Source organism: Crocodylus porosus, unplaced genomic scaffold (assembly GCF_001723895.1).
Source record: "Crocodylus porosus isolate Cpor-Errol unplaced genomic scaffold, CroPor_comp1, whole genome shotgun sequence".
NCBI classification, from domain to species: Eukaryota; Metazoa; Chordata; order Crocodylia; family Crocodylidae; genus Crocodylus; species Crocodylus porosus.
The window spans coordinates 7207148-7221075 of record NW_017728951.1 but is presented as its reverse complement, the minus strand read 5'-3'; the positions used below and the strand labels follow the sequence as shown (position 1 = coordinate 7221075).

General features: G+C 42.2%; 1 protein-coding gene across 5 annotated transcripts in view; it reads right to left on the bottom strand.

The window, feature by feature from the left end:
- Positions 1-767: 767 nt before the first annotated feature.
- The window catches only part of CUNH10orf90 (chromosome unknown C10orf90 homolog), a 253893-nt gene continuing 240732 nt past the window's right edge, over positions 768-13928 (bottom strand). For 4 of the 5 annotated variants that reach the window (XM_019556072.1, XM_019556076.1, XM_019556074.1 and 1 more), the window contains 3 exons: positions 5966-6029; positions 3616-3715; positions 768-1670 (listed from right to left, as the gene is read on the bottom strand). In XM_019556072.1, the coding sequence (XP_019411617.1) occupies positions 1632-1670; positions 3616-3715; positions 5966-6029 (203 nt within the window). In that variant the 3' untranslated portion in view covers positions 768-1631. The remainder of the gene's footprint in view (positions 1671-3615; positions 3716-5965; positions 6030-13928) is intronic. The other variant, XM_019556075.1, reaches the window with a different exon arrangement.

Sequence of the window (13928 nt, the reverse complement as noted above, 5' to 3'; positions counted from 1 at the left end):
ACAGTATAATACTTTACTTCACACACAGTCTTACTGACATCTATTAAACTAATTGGGAAATCATATCTAGATATGGATGGTGTAGCACTTTTCACCAATACAGCTCGATGTGCTTTACAAAGCCGGCTCACTCTCACTCTCCCAGCAAGCCAGTATCAGAACAAATTGAGCTCTTTTGATCCAAGTGCAGTACTCTGTCCTCTAAGCCACGCAGAAAGTGATTATCAAGACAGGCTAAACAATGTCAATAAATAATTGCTCATGTAAAACCTCCAGTTGTAAATCTCATCTAAATTAGGAAAATAAAACATACAAGGCAAAGCCATGTTGTGAACTCATTTACACTGAGACAAATCAGCATTAACACCACGGACATTAATGTTTATGGACATTAATGTTTATAATAATCCTGTTGGGAAGTATTACAGCAAAATCATTGTTATCTGGCATTCTACAAGCCAGAATACTCTATTAGTTAGAATTTATGGACAGCCAGCTGAACAGGGAGGGACGAGGTGGGGAGCTACCACCCACTACCCTGCACTGTCACCACTCCACATGTGGCTGCCACCACGCCCCCTCCACTCCACGTGCAGCCACTGCCAGCCCTTCCCCCCTCCACATTTTCTGCCCAGATAACAGGGATTTTACTGTATTTCAAAATAAGATTTATTGCAAAATGAAGGCTTTTAATTGATACGAAGGTATAACTTGCACAATAGTTTGACATTATTGGTTTGTAATTAAACATAACACAAAAATATAACATTTAGATTAATATTATATTTTATTCTATTTGGTATGTAAACTAGTTGTTTTTATTTCCAAAATGTAAAAATACAATTTTAAATATTTTTGAATGAAACATTATAGAGGATTTTAATTATACAATCTTTATACAAACATATTCCTTTGTAGAAGTCTCTGCATGGGTCAGCACCACTTAATATGCCATAACCTAAACACCTTATGCTCACAGAAGTCAAGCAAAATTATATTTTACAGTGAAAAACATGTAAAATAAATGTTATTATTGTAGATTCTAAATATTGCTCCCTAACAGGTGAACCTGCTATTCAGGTTCACTATATAAACAGGAAAATACCATTTTAGAGGACCAAAATATAGGTCCCTTTTGGTATGTTAATCATTACTTTAAAACTTCTGCTGATAGGATTAGGTAGCAATGCTATCTGAACTAGTTTCTAAACATAACAAATAATTTTCTTTACTTTTATCATTTTACTCACAGAGAATCAATGAGTAAAATGCTTTGGAGAAATAAGTGTCCTAGATATTATAAACCCAGTTCTAGTGCTAAAAAACTATTTAAAAATATGAAAATAAATTCCATTGTAATCCAATATTGCAAAACAAACTCTCTTTTTTCCCCCTGAGTAAACTGACCATAGGATGATACCAAACCAGTTTTCCTCAATTTCTGATTTTTTTTTCAATCATCTACAAGTTTCTTTCAGAATTTTCTACTGAAGCACAAATTATCTTTCTTTATGTAGAGAGGTAAAAGGTAAGATAAATATATCCAGGTAATTAAGATAAAATGTTATGGCTTATCTAATAGTCAAAGTCATTTGAAGTCCAGTTAGTGTGAGCAGCAAAAGAATCCTTTGTTACTCTGTATTTCTTTGAAGAAGCTGTTTCAGTAGTTGCTAGAGGAGAAAAACAAAAATTAATCCTTAAATCACAATTCAAACACATAATCTGGACATTGCTGCATAAGTGGCAATGACCACAGTAGTTTAGGTTGTATTAACTGCTTCCATTTTAACCTACTAGTTTTAGTCACTCATTTTTCAGTCAAAATACTTTCTAGGCTTGCTGAAAGTATATGTGCATGTATGTGTAAAGCAGGGAGGGGGAGGACTGAGAAATGCAAAGAGTGAAAAAGTTCTCAGCATAAAAGTCTTGTGACCTCAGGTCTGAAAGACTCTAACAACAAAATGAATCGGTAGAAAATGGAAAGATCCAACTAGATGCTTTGTCTACTCTAACGTTCTCTCTCAGGGTCTCCTGTTGCCCAGTGTCCAGAGGCAGTACTTGCCACAAACAATGCAGTGTTTCTAGTGTTGCCTTTAACCCACTGCTCCTAAAACAGCCCCCTGGAACAGATGCACACAGTCTTTATTGCACATGTTCACTTTTTTCATTTATTTCAGTTGATGCTTCGAACTACTTTGTCCTGCATGGAGACATGAATGTGTACTATAAGGTATGCCTTGCTACACCTTTGTTCCTACAAATAAATGGTAGAGAGTCACTAATTCAAGGGTGGGCAAAATGGCAGATCCAGCCAGCGGCTGGACTCCATTTCCCAGCAGCCCTTGCTTGTATTGCTGCAGCTGGTTTCCATGGAGATCTCAACAGCAGCAGGACCTTGACAGTGTAAGGCCAGGGTTTCCATGGCGGTTGGTCCCAGCAGTGCCAGTACGGTGTGTGGCTGGGTGGGAAGTTGCTCCAGGGCCAGGATCTTGTGGCAGTGACAGCACTGTCTAGAGCAGGGGTGGGCAAAATGTGCCAGGCCATTCTATCCGGCCCACAGGCCCTCCCAAATTTTAGAAAATTAATATTTTTCTGCCCCTAGCTGCCTGTCATGCAGCCCTCGATGGCTTGCCAAAACTCAGTAAGTGGCCCATCACCCAAAATAATTGCCCGCCCCTGGTCTAGAGCCAAGGCAGAGCCATGATCCACTTCCTGCATGTCCCTGCCCAGGGGCAGCTGTCTACTGGCTCCATGCACATTGGGAGAGGTCCTGATATGCACGGGGTTGGAAGATAGCTGCCACTACAGCTGCCGGAGTTCTCCTAGTCCCGTGCAGATTGGAACACAGCTGCCAGCAAGCCTGGTGCCCAGCAGGGCTTCCCCACGCAGTAGGGAGAAGCCAGGAGCTCAGCAGTGCCAGGACTGGGAACAGAAAACTGCCTCGTTCCCCATGGCTCCTTGCTGGTGTGGCTGATTGGGAGCAAATTTGCTCCCCATCAGGGTCTACATAAGCAGTACTGTGCAATAGTTAATGTCCAGTTAATCTATTACCTATATTTACAGGTATTGAAAACCCCACATTAGCCTAATTTACTATGCAGTGGCTGCTACGCACAGTTACATGGTGACCCAGTACTGCACGATAGATTAGTCTACTCTGCAGTGAAGCATCTCATGTAGCCCAGTATGTCCTAACTCAGATGGCTGTCCACTCACTGTCACTTCTGTGGTTTCCATTCTGAGGCCTTTAACTCTTGTCATTGCAAAACGAGCCTAGCTGGAGTGTCAATTCTGCTACAGGGACCAGGCAGCTAAAAGTTAGGTTCAGCACTACTAAACATCATGATAGCCAAGTCACTCTGTAGATCAGGGCTTTGCTTCAGTTCCTGCTCTGTACAATTGGGCTAAACAACACTTTGCTACCTCACAGGAGAATTGTAAGGATAAACACATTAAAACTCGTGGGATATTCTGAGACTGTAACAGTAACTATAGAACTACGTAAAAGAGATAAGTAAGTGGATTTTCTTAGGGAGTATGGAGCCAGAGGCAGTCTCTTCATACAGTAGATAAAAGTTTGAGGCAAATTATACATATTCCTAGTGAAACCATTACCTTTTTGAAAACCTCAACCCGCAGCCTGTTACTCTGTATGATCACCTGTTTCTGTTTTTCTTCTTGTTTCTTTTTCACTTCAGGCAAGTTATTATAAATCCTGGAATAAATTCAGAAAACAAAAGTTTTAATATACCATTCTATAATGTCACTACTAACTTAATTTTCAACAGTTAAAAATATCTTCCAGGCAATGTCTGGTATTGCTATACATTGTAAATATTTGAATTAGATTTCATATAGGTATCTATTAGCAAAAATGTTGGTATCGCAGCAAAAGTTTTTGACCTATTAGAAAGGGTTCTTCATTTTGAAACGATTACAACACACAAAGACTTAGATTATCTCAGTTCCATCTGTGCAATTCTGGAGGAATTTCAGTGAGCACAGTGGAGTTAATCTGGGTTTACAGCAACGTAAGTGAGATCAGAGTCTGGCCCATAAGCTTTTTGGGCAATTGAATCTAGAGGCTCAGAGTAGTTATATCACAATATGAATTCCAACAACAATGGTACAGGTTTTTAAAAAATATAAGAAAAACAACATTATAACTCTATTGACTGGTAAGATTTTCTCACTGATGAGATCTTCAGGTCCCCTCATCAGGTCCCTTTTATGCAAAAAGAAATTCTGTCAATCCTTAATGTAACTGCTGGTCTTGGTTACTATAACAAAAGAAACTTTGTGGCTGATCCTTTTCCTATCAAAGTCAATAAACAATGTCTCTGTTGACTAAAAAAGGAACAGGATTAGGGTCTCTGTAATAAAACAGCACCTTCTTACTGAATGGTCCTGCTCTTTGTGTGCTTTCTGATCTGAATCACATGTACACTGATCTGATTTCTTTAGTGGCTATAGGGTTTTATTTTTTCTATCCTATTTTGCAATACACAACCCAGACAGCAACCCATCCTGGCTTGTATGCTATCAACAGATTTTCTGTTCTTTAACAAGGACAATGGGACAGATTGTGCAATTGTACTCCTTTACAGGGGGAAATTGCACTGAAGACACTTAGCACTGTCATCAACTAAATAAGGTGCAAAACCTATGGAGGATCACATACCCAAGTGTCTAATATTTTGTCATTGTTGCTAGGATGTGCCAGAGGGTTGCTGCCTAGCACTTTCTGAACACTTGAAATGCCTCAGAATGGATACCTAGAAGGTAAGGGCAAGTTTGAAAATCACATTGGGAAATTCTGGCCTATACTGCTCTGCAGAAACACATTTTTATGACTGGAGAAAAGAGTCCATACTCCCTTTAATGGTTATATAAGAAAATAACTTATAATATTAACAAGGAAAGATGTGGAATAATAATAATAATAAGCATGACAGAAGATGGAGAAAGCAGACTGCCAGATAAGAGTCCCAAGGAATATTCAACAGTGCAAACCTTACTGCACTTTTGGACCTTGGCCCTAATGTGGGTGAGACTGCAACAAGAAAAATTACTTATTACAGAGATGGAACTATTACTACATTTTGAGGGCTACAACATACACACTATTATACACAAATGCTTATTAGTAAACAGGCTTGAAAAAAATAACATTTAGTACATTGCTAAAGATGGTAAGATAGGTGAGAAGCAACTAGACCATTATGGACTTTCCAAATGCAGAAAGAGCACCTCAGCCTACTTCCAAGCATAGTTGTGCAGAAACGTGCCATAACTACAGGACTGCTTCTTGCTTGTGTTGCCACATAAAAAAGATGGGATGAAGCAAAAACATGACCTACCCTGACAAGGAAGAAGAAATGGCTCGGGAGGTTACACTCCATTAAGGGGCGTAATGAAAAGTCTGTTTTCCTTTTCCCTGTGCAAATCAGAGGACAAGCATGCTCTGGATCAAACGCTACTGTATCTATTAAATGCTTGAATTTTACTGATAGGTACTTAAACCCAGTCCTATTCTGCTCAAGCCCCTGAAAAACTTTAATACTTATCTTTTTGTAACATGCCTTCAGGTTAGACTCTAGCTAAGTCGCATATAGCAGCAAGGAGGAGGAAGACCCATCCATCTCTACATTAATGTTGTTTTCAGAGACACAAGCAAAGTGGAACAGCAGGGTGCACAAAGGCACCAAATAAATACAGTATGATCCAGCCCACTTCAATGCTTCTTCTGGGATAGTGCAGATCCATACTCTTCCCAAAGCACAGTTGAGACTGAGTCATAGGAAAGCTGTGTGCAGTTTTAAAAAACAGATGTGTGCAACATGCACAAGCAAGGCAAGAAATATGACATATCAAAGACCACAGATGATGAAGATGAAAAGGAAATGCTGTGCCTTTGTTAGGTACCAATAAATCCCAGTGAATGCTAAACCAAAACACTCTGTACCTTTTAGATCTCATATGCATCTCCTTCTCCGAAATGAATCTTTCCTTTGGTTTGAACAGGTTATCTAGCAAAAGGAAAATAGAATTAATTGAAGAAACTGGATTTAGAGGGCTTTATTGAAATGACAACAGTAGCATTTTCCCTAATTTCTCTTACACAGCATTATGCTTACTAAATTATTATGGATGCAGGGCCTGATCAAAGTCTCTTTGAAGCCAGTGGAAACATCTCTAGAGCTATCAGGCCCTTAAGCTGCCCTTTAGATTGGGGGGAATGGATAAGACCCATTGCCACCAACCTTATTACACAGCCCATTTATTTTAAATGCATATAACTTCTGTCACTGTCACATACAGCAATGTTATTCAGGCCAGGAACCGGCTGATGATTAGCGCTGCATGGGGGAACCTATTTTCTCTTGTATTCTTTTCTGCCATTGTCAACTGTCTTGCATCTTGTGTAGTTAATTACAACTATGTACAGTGGGTCAGATCCTCAGCTGGGCATATATTGATTTACACCAGTGACAGTTCTGGCCCACAGGATTTTATTTGATGGAGTTTTATACAAAGGTATAATTAATTTCCCAGGCTTTCAGACAGTGGAGAATCAGGTCCAGGTTCTGGTTGGTTAAGGATCAAAATGGCTATTGTGTTGCATTAGATGGCAGGTAATTTTAATATTTTTTCTGAAAAAGGATACTTTTCTAATGCAATATTATAGTACCATAGAGACGTAGGGCTGGAAGGGACCTTCAGGAGGTCAATTAGTCCAACCGCTCAGGCAGGATCATCTCTATCCAACCATCCTATACAAACCCACTGTTTAACTTATTAGAAAAACTGTGCAGTCAGCCCTGACAAAACTGCAAGACATAACACCCTAACCTGCCACAGGAATAGCAGTGGGACCACAAGAGCCAATGTCCTGCTGCTGCAAGGTTGTTAAAATATGCTTGAGAGATCTGAGGAAGAAGACCATGCCACACCCCTGCTACAGAAGAAGGCAGAGACCCCCACAGTCCATACCAATCTAACTATGGTGTAAAATTCCTTCCTGACACCCAAAACAGCAATCAGTCTGACTCTGACTGATGGGGCACAACCCTTTAGCCAAGAACTTCTGGGTTTAGGTCCCAACAAGAGCACTGACACACCCCAGGCAAAATCCCCAGTTTTGGCTGCAGTGAACACCCAATGGTTCAGAGGAAGGCCTTTAAAACAAAACAAACCAAAAACCAAAACAAAACAAAACAAAATAACCAACTCCATATGTAGCAAAAAATCCCTCTTGGGTCCCATGTGGCAACTCGCAAAGGCCAGAAGTATGCTTACCCGGAGCATATATATCATTGTAATTATTTATTACATTACTTTAGATCATTTAACCCAGACTTTCCTCCGTCTTCCCTGTTTTGCTGTTGATGACAGGGTTATGTTCTGCCTTCCTTGTATGCATATATTATTACCCAGCATCCGCAGTCCAATTTGCTTTGAAATACTGATTAGTCCCTGGTACGCATAAAACAACTATCACAGACTAGGGCAGGACACCATCAGCAATGTAAGCAGAGTAGGTCTGCTGGACTTTAGGAAGAGAGCTCTAGTGGCCCTATGTATTATTCACTGCAATTTGTAATCAGAGATGTATTTGTCATAAATAAATCTATGTACATATGACTTCATATCCTTGCACAGCAAAAACATTTGGAAAACTTTATATATTTCATAGTAAAAGTCATATATGCTCCTTCCTATCATCTCACTACAAATAAGAGAGGAAAATTCAGGATTAATAACGAAGTATGCCTATTAACAAGTTCAACAGCTACTCAGTACAGATGTCAATTCAGAGTAGATCTAGCATCCACTGCCGGACGTACAGACCTTCCCTCTTCAGGTTTTCTTTCCAGATGCCACATGTGTTTCACTGATATTTATAAGAGTTGCCCCTAGCAACCAAACAGAACAGAACCTCTTAAAGGAGTCGCACCCAGCAGCAAACTTGCACTTAGCTTACTATATTCCTTATGAAAAAGTGGGTTTTCCTTTAAGAGCAGTGTCATTCACATATCTCCAAGATAAAACAGAGAGTACTAGAGGCAGCAGTTTTCACCCTGAACTGGCAGAGTTTTTATAATGGACATGATGAGGAAACTTTAAAAGAGGCGTAACAGGGCAGCTCTGCACTCTGGAAAAGGGCATGTTTAGCTGACAGCTGCTATTTTTGTGTCCCCACCCAGGTGCCCAGGGCTGCTGCCCCTTTAGTTATGCTACTGCTAAAAAGTAATGGTTAAGACATATTTGACTAAATTGAATCATGTCCCTTTATTTTTTGGGGGGGGGTTTCTGTTGATTAAAATGCATCCATTAACATCTCAGAGACACAGAGAGAGAGACCTCGATATTTCTACTATTGAGTATATGGGCCCAGAATCTCTGGTCTGATCAAGATGAGCTTGGCACAGGATCTGGGATTTGAGGTTGCATAATTAATCAAAGCCAGTTTGCTCTCAGCACACCTCACAGCTCTCAGAGCAGGCTGCTCTAAACATTATTCATCTCTCTAAGGCCACAAAAAGCCATTCTGGCAAGTAGAGTTCACCAAAATCCAAGTCAGCTACTCTCCTTTTCTCTAAATCACACACCCCTAACCTGCAGCATGTCACATGGTAATCATGTGGAGTCTGGTTATGCCGGTTTTACAGACGCTCTGCACTGCTGGAATGGTTTAAAGAACCCAAACGGGGGCAAAAACTTAACATCATGCAGCAAATTCTGGCCCTCTCCCTTATGGCTGCATGGAAGTGAGGTTGGGAATCGCATATGCAGAGGATTCACATCATCACACAGCATGAAGACCAGTGCTAGGAGTGTTCCCCTCACGTTCCTGTGCAGAGCAGGATCTGGCCAGGGAGGAGTGAGACTGGGGCTGGTGGAGAGAATACCCCACATTCCTCAGGTCTTCTAGGCTGGGCCCTTCTGCTCTAAACAAGCTGGGGTTGAAGCAAGCACTAATTATTAGCTTACCATATAGTTTACTGGGGGTAGTGACCCTCTGTGCATCACTGGGGTGCACAGAGCATTTGCCCTCATGACTGTATCAGATGGAGCTATCAGCCCTGTTCAGAAAGCTCAGCTATGGGGGCATTTGGCTGAAGGTGTCTTCTACTGAGCTTTAACAGCTCCTGAAAGAGAAAGCAAAGGGGAGGAGGAAGCAAGCTGTAAAGAGAATAGCTTGTTGCAAGGAGAAGCTAGGCTGCTGTGCTGGGGCCAAAGCAAAAAGGATCTCTTCTGCTAGCTTCTGGAAGAGAAGAGGATTTTTTGTTTGTTTGCTTACTGAATTTTGCTTTGGAGAACTGGCTGAGGAGCTCATAAGGGAGCAAAATCTCCTGCAGAAGCTAGTAGGTTAAATAACCTGTTTATAGTCTCCCTACTCATCAAGATTAATGTTTGCTGAAATATCTATACTGTCTGGAGAGTGGTTGTTTTCTCACAGCTGGGAAAAAAATAATCACTTAAGGCTTCTTGCTTTTTTTAATAAAAAGCTGCTAGTAACACCTTCAGCTAGAAAGCTGGGACATTTCACTCCGTTTCCACCCCTGGAACAAAGTGAAGAAATGTCAGCTGGCTCTAAACTAGTCACCCTGCTGCCAGGAGCTGCGCTTGGGCTCCCCGCCCTACAGTGCAATTCAGACAATCACAGCTGGCTTCAACACCTAGGAAACAAGTGAATCTTGAGGTAGCTTTCAAAGGGTGGAGTCAAAGGGAACGCCAGATCTTAGAAGGAAAATCTCCTACAGCTGGAGGATGAGGTTAGGTTGGAGATTCCCGCTCACGATGCATCTAATCCAGCTTCTGCTCCAGTGTCACATCCAGTCCAAGCTAAGAATAAGCAGAGGAGATGGTGCTTGACATGGGTGGTCAGACCAAGGGCAGAGAAGAACTGTTGCCAGCCTGCTCCTGTAAAACAAGCAAGGCCAACAACAGTAGGAAGTAGGATATGCAAGTTAGGGTTCTGTTTGCAACCTCAAGCCGTAGGAGGACAATAACTTCTTTAAGGGCATGGGCTCTTTTTGCAAAGAGGGAATGTGGTGGAAGGAGCCACAGGAGGAGGTATGCAGGATGAATTTACTGCTCTCCAATGCCTCTGGTTGTAATGCTGGGAACAAGTGAGAGAGGACTGTGCTTTGGCCTGCAGATGTATGACAGCTGGCTAATTTTCATTTTTTTTCCATAAGCCGCTGTGACAATGGGGCTTTCATTGGTAAAATAGAGAATTAGTAAAGAGTCAGCAAGCAGGGCTACTGCTGAAGCACATGATCTCTGTGGGCATGTGTAGATGAAATGAGGGCCCTAAATTGAAGTGGTGGGTTTTTAAAAACACAGCTTCAATGTAGAGCCATGTAAACCCCCATGTTATGCATATACCTGTGCACTTACCTGCCTTTGCAATGGAGGGGTGGGGAGGGTGAGCTGCCAGGGGCAAAGTGGTCCCTGAGCTGTATGTGTGTGTGTGGTGGGGGTTGGTGCTTCCCTCTGCGGCAGCAGTAGCACCCTTACAGGCAGCACCTGGCTGCAGGCACCCAGCTTGGGTGGTCCCAGGGAGCATCGCAGTCGTGGAGGGAAGCAGCAAGCCCCTGCGGAGCTCAGGCAGGCAGGCAGGCTCCTGGAAGGGAAAAAAGATCAGGCTTGCCACTTTTTTTTTCTTGGGTGGAGCCTGCCTTCCCAGGCTGCTGCCAGGTTGCCTGCATGGGCTTCCTGCAGAGCCCCTGAGTTGCACGGAGCCCAGTGCTTTGCTCCGCGGCTGTAGGGCAGCAAACTAAAATTCCTCATTCATCTACACGTGGCCTATTTCTTTAAAGTAATCCTGTCCATGTAACATAGGAAACATCTGGATGGGCACCAGACCAGTGATAGCCAGCAACCTTGCTAGAAAAGATAGGCTACCATAATAGAGATTTTTAAATGAAGAAATAAAAGAAGGTCATGAGGAAAATCCTTAACGATCATCCCTGGAATAGAAAAAGCAATCTACCTTACTTATGAAAGTGTTGATTGTATAAGAGTACAGTGACATAAGGCTTACAGTGCAACACCACAGGCAAACAATGACATACCCTTTCATGTAGCATCTCACAGCTAACTCTCGGGGCACTCCTCGAGAAAATAAATAAAACAAGGCCATTCAAAGAAGGTGAGCCTTGAAGGACTATAAAGCAGGAGGATCTTAAAGTAATTTCAAAAGGGAATGAGAAACAAGTGCATATTACAGAGTAAAAATAATATGTGAAAGTAGTTAATCTTTGTTAACATCTAAGCAGCAAAATACATTTCCAAGTGAAAGTCTGCCACTCCAGCTCTTCAAGAGGGCCACCACAGAGAGAATTATAATAGCCCACCAAAGACCTGAATTAACATTCCCACTGAGTTAAGTTCAAAGCAAGGCATAAAACAGACAATGCTCCAGGATGATAATAACCAACCTTCTAAATTACATTTTAAGATTATGAAAATTCAGTATCAAATTCATAGCTTTGATTTTTTAAAGTGCAAAATATTCTAAAGGAGGGAAAACCGGTGAGTTCAAAGCTTGACAGGCATGCAGGGTTTCTGGTGAGATGTTCCACAGGAAAAAAATGCAAATATGAAACACTTCATTCATGTTTTATTCAAATCCTGCAAGTCTGCTGAGCTTCTGGTATTTATAACAATGCCATGTACGGCAGTGATTTATTTGTGACATTCCCTGAGCGGGGTGAAGATACCATACCAAGGTCTTAAAGTTGCAAACCAAGGTAAACAGATCATCATCCTAATATATATTTAACAAATGATAATGCTTACTCCAGAAATGGATGAAAAGAAAAATATATTCCCTGGCTGGGAGGTTGTTAAATATTTAAGCAAATAACACACCACTTAGGCATGAGAAGAGGAGGAATGGGTCCCCTGCTTTCCCACATACAAATAAATCTTTCAGGCACTGAAAAAGTGCAAAATGAACCATGGGGTATGTTCTGCCTTTTTGTACAAATATATGCCTTCAACTTATATAGAAGTAGCAATAGGCATTAACCATATCCTATGGATGGACTCTTATCAGTAGTCTCTGTTGTTTGTCACCAACTGTCACCTATGGCTCCAAGTAGTGGCAGTGGCCACATCCCCAGACAACTTAGTCAGCTCTAAGGCCAAATGAGGTAGGTTACCCCTAGATGGGTATCTTTGGGTTAAAGAGAGACATTCATTTCTTAATCTAGTGCACAGATCTACCCTGGTAGATGAGGCAGACCTAACGGAAATGTCAATTATTCTAGCAAGAAGATATGGTAGCAGACTTTTGTAGAATGCTTAGGTCGTCAGTGCACATGCATCACTACTGCCATCTCTCATTTGTCTTGATGCTATCTTGACATGATGATCAAAGTTATGATGATCAAGGCAAAGAAAACAAGGATGACTCAGTGCAAAGCTTCCTCGTTATAATATAGTTTTTGTGCAGATATATGAAGTCTCATTCTGCCATATCCTTTTGAAGTTCTGTGGAAGTAGGCAAGAAGTGAAACAACAGATGCTTCACATATAGGGAGCTTTCACTGCAAATCTATATTTAGGTGACTGAGAGAAAATGGTTGCTCTTCACTAAATTATAGCATGGTGAAGTTTGGATGATTCAGCCACCTTTTATAGGATTACTATATTCACCTTGGTAGATTAAGGAAAGGTGTGAAAAAGATGCCTTAAAATTGCCTGATTTTTACCCAAGCTGGTTAGCCTACCACAAGTGACAGTGATCTCATTAGAGAGGTCAATATAATATAGGCAATGACATTTCTGACCAACAAGAACAAAAAATTGATAATAAGATCCCTAAGCTCCTCCAGCCCACAGAACACTATCCCATGCTCCTTATTCATGTGGGCACTAATGACATGGCTAGGAGCACTCCCAGCCGGGTCATGAGGCACTATACAGATTTAGGAGTGGGGCTAAAGGGTTTGGGGGCACAGGTGGTGTTCTCTTCGATCCTCAGAGTCTCAGGGTATGGGCTGAGGAGGGAGAGGAGGATCCAGGTAGTGAACCAAAGACTGTGGTGCTGGTGTCATCGGGAAGGCTTTGGCTTCCATGACCACAGCCTGCTTTTTGGTAAGAGATGCAGCAAGCTGCTGGAAAGAGATGGCCTTTCTCCCCTGGGGAGGAGGCTCTTTTCAGCCAGACTGGCTGACCTGCTCCAATGGGCTTTAAACTAAGCCCGCTGGAGGACAGGAGGACTACTGCCACTGCTGGCCCGCTGAGCAACCCTTGCAAAGTCAGCAGGCCAAGGCACTTAAGGGAGCCCACCCCTACCCCAGCCCTGGTGCAATCTGTGAGCAAGGCAAGAGCCCCCAAGGGGACACTTGCCTGTCTGTACACAAATGCTAGGAGCTTGGGGAATAAGCAGGAGGAACTTGTCCTCCTGCTTAACGCAAATAATTATGACATCAAAGGGATAACAGAGACCTGGTGGGACTCCACCCATGACTGGACCATGGGTATAGATGGCTATGCCCTGTACAGGAGGGATCGAGTAGATAAAGGGGGCGGGGGTGTAGCTCTCTATGTTAAGCAAAGCTACATGACCCTGCAAGCTGATATTGGTGATCAGGGTGGATGACTGGAGACCCTCTGGGTTAAAATCTGTGGGGAACACGGCACAGGGGACACAACGGTGGGAGTCTAATACAGACCTCCCACCCGAAGTCAAGAGCTTGACCAGGATGTTGCCTGGGAACTGGCTGAGGCCGCTTGCTTCAGGACTGTGGTTGTTATAGGTGACTTCAATTACCCGGACATCTCATGGGAGGATCACTCAGCAAAATCCAAGCAGTCGCAAAGCTTCCTATTGTGCGTGGATGACCTCTACCTGACTCAAGAAGTCTATGGGCCAACGAGAGGTAAAGCGCTACTCAACCTGGTACTGG